The sequence below is a fragment of the Magnolia sinica genome, chromosome 16 (genome assembly GCF_029962835.1).
Source record: "Magnolia sinica isolate HGM2019 chromosome 16, MsV1, whole genome shotgun sequence".
In the NCBI taxonomy this organism is placed as follows: Eukaryota; Viridiplantae; Streptophyta; class Magnoliopsida; order Magnoliales; family Magnoliaceae; genus Magnolia; species Magnolia sinica.
In genome coordinates, this window is record NC_080588.1 from 72668340 (window position 1) to 72671051 (window position 2712).

Here is a 2712-nt window from a genome sequence, read left to right on the forward strand (position 1 = left end):
GCGAGAGCCAGCCTGACAAATATTGTGAGTGGAACATGGGCAGGAATCTAGTCTCGTTTACAGGCTTCCAGCTAAAGACAGGCAGGTGGCTGGCCATGCATGCAATGCATGCAAGTCAGTAATCATGAGTTAAACTGTTGTTACTCCTGCATCCACCTATACACCCATCCACACGTGCTACTTATTAGGGAGCGGATTAGGTGTTTACTCGGGTAATGCCGGATGTTACCCTTACTGCGTGGGGCCCACCATGTTGTGTTGAGTATCAATGCCATCCATCAGTTTTTCTAGCTCATTTTAGGACGTGGTCCCAAAACTTAAGTAGATCCAAATCTCAGGTGGACCACACCACTGGAAAGAGTGGTGAATGACCATTAAGAACTTTTAGTGGGCCACGGAAGTTTTGGATCAAGCAGGTCTTTTCATTTCCCGTCCATCCAAGTCTGGTTGACCTTATCAAGGGGTTGGATGGAAAATAAACATTATGGTAGGCCCTAAGAGGTTTTTAATGGTGAGCTTTCAATCACCATTGTTTCCTGTGGTGTGGTCCACCTGAAATATGGATCTGCTTAATTTTTGCTAAAACTTACTAAAATAGGCTGTAGAAACGGATGGACAGTGTGGATATGCAACAAATCATCAAGGTGTGTCCCACAGTAAGGGTAACACCAACTAAATTATTACCGGGGTAACGCTTAATCTACTCCCTACTTGTCAGTGTGTGGGACGTCGGAGCTGTGTATCTAATGGGGCCCACCGTCTCGGTGAACTGACAAAATATTTACGTTTTTAGTACGGAAAAAAACACGGTCTGAAAAACTGCATCTTTCGCGTGTAATATCTTACCGTCTGATCTTTTGGTCAGACGATCTATAATCTTTTTTCCAACCGATAAACGGATTAGATATGATACGCATGTGTCAGGTTCGCACGTGTTTCATCGAGTATAGGTGCGTGTGTAGTTAGCAAACGTCATCACATTAATACACTTATAATCTTCATACAACGGGAGAAAAACCAAATAAAAGAAGCCACCGATTATTTCCACCGAGGCCTGCTCTCGTAGTCCGCGGATTACTGAAGTGAATAGAATTCATACATAGTCCACTAGTGATCGGAACCGTTCAAGAGGTAGCCCCACCATGATTAGGCCATGGGATAAGCATGAACTGCTACAAACGATCCCACCCACTCGATTTCTAACATATAAAAAATCTCTAATAGTCAACCTCTTCCATGGAATGAATGGTTAGGATCTTCCCTACAGGAAATAGCACCGGCCATGGCCTCCCTGTGGTATTGCCTAAGGCGGATTTTCACTTCAGTAATCCGAGGACTACCAGTTTTTTTCTTTTTTTTCTATTACTTATTCCCGTTTCTCTCCTTTTGTGTAATCTGCACCGTCAGCTTCAAAGGCCCACATGGGAAAAGCCGTTCCTGGACGACTTGCAGAAGAGGATTTCCCAAATCTCGGAAAACGCCTCTACAATCACGCGGTGGTGGGCCTGCGAATTCAAGGACAGGAAGCAGTGCAGGAGCTGCTCCAGATCCCCCTTGTCGTACATCTCCTTCTCCAGAATCATCTCCAGCATCGACCGCCTGAAATCTCCGTACGGATCATCCGACCTCTTCACCACCGCAAAGCTCTCTCTCACCTTCCCCTCCACACCGCACGGCACCAACCGCCGGAAAACTGACAATCTCCCCGGCGAGTCAGTTTCCGGCGTCGGAAAAGTCTGTATATTGCCGCTCTTCTTCTTGAGGGGTTTTACCCTCTTGAAGCCCTTCTGCGGCGGTTTCCGCTCCTGTATCGTTTTTAAATTGGAGCTGAAGTCCGAGAAGGAATCATCTGAGAAGCTTCTAGAAGATGAGACGAGCGTCTCGGTTTCACCATATTCGTTGTGGTAGAATCCGTCCTCTTTTTCGGTGCTGCTGAACCAACCGCTGTGGTCGAATGAGGAGGTGCTGATCCTTACATTGGAGCGGCTCTTCTTCTTCTTCTTCTTTTTCTTGAGCTTTTTCATCCGGCTTTTGCTTTTCTCCCTACCGTTTCTAGTGCCGTCAGTCGTGGCGGAAGGGAAGGAGGAGTCGTCGGAGGAATCGATGGTGGAGATCTTGTGGCGACGGTTGGGGACTTTGGCGATGACGTGCCATTTCTCGTCCTTCTGCCATTGGAAGTCCGCGGATGGGGAGTTAGTGAGGATCGGACGGTTGGATTTGGAAGGGCAGCCGCAGCCGATGGAGACGATGGCGGATGACACGTGGCGCTTGAGAGAGGGAGGAGTGGGTGGTGGTGGGGCCGGGAAGTTGAGATCGAAGGCCTTGGGATTGACGGGGGAGAGGTGAAAGATGGCGGGAAGAGGATTTTCTGGGAGCTCCTTGGAGCGGCACGATTGGAAGGATGGTAATACTCGAGAGATTCGGAGCTTGAAACGTTTCGCCATTCTCTCTCTCTCTCTCTCTCTCTCGTGTTTTTTTACTTTCTCTACCGTGAGGCGGGGGTTGGATAGATATGAGAGAGATATAGAGACTCGTGTTTTTTTACTTTCTCTACTGTGAGGCGGGGGCTGGATAGATATAAGAGAGAGAGAGAGCCGGCAATGGACTGTTGACGCGAGTTTCGTGCAATCCCTATTACACGTGTAACCCAAATCTCTGTGGGGCCACTGCGATGTTCGTGTGACATCCAATCCGTCCAGTCAATCAGTTGAA

At 48.1% G+C, this 2712-nt stretch overlaps 1 protein-coding gene across 1 annotated transcript; it reads right to left on the bottom strand.

Annotated features, from left to right (window-relative positions):
- Nucleotides 1-957: 957 nt before the first annotated feature.
- Nucleotides 958-2489, bottom strand: LOC131229498 (transcription repressor OFP7). Its single transcript, XM_058225461.1, has one exon. It carries the CDS (start codon nt 2442-2444, stop codon nt 1410-1412), a length of 1035 nt encoding a protein of 344 aa, XP_058081444.1. The 5' UTR covers nt 2445-2489; the 3' UTR covers nt 958-1409.
- Between the last annotated feature and the right edge of the window lie 223 nt (nt 2490-2712).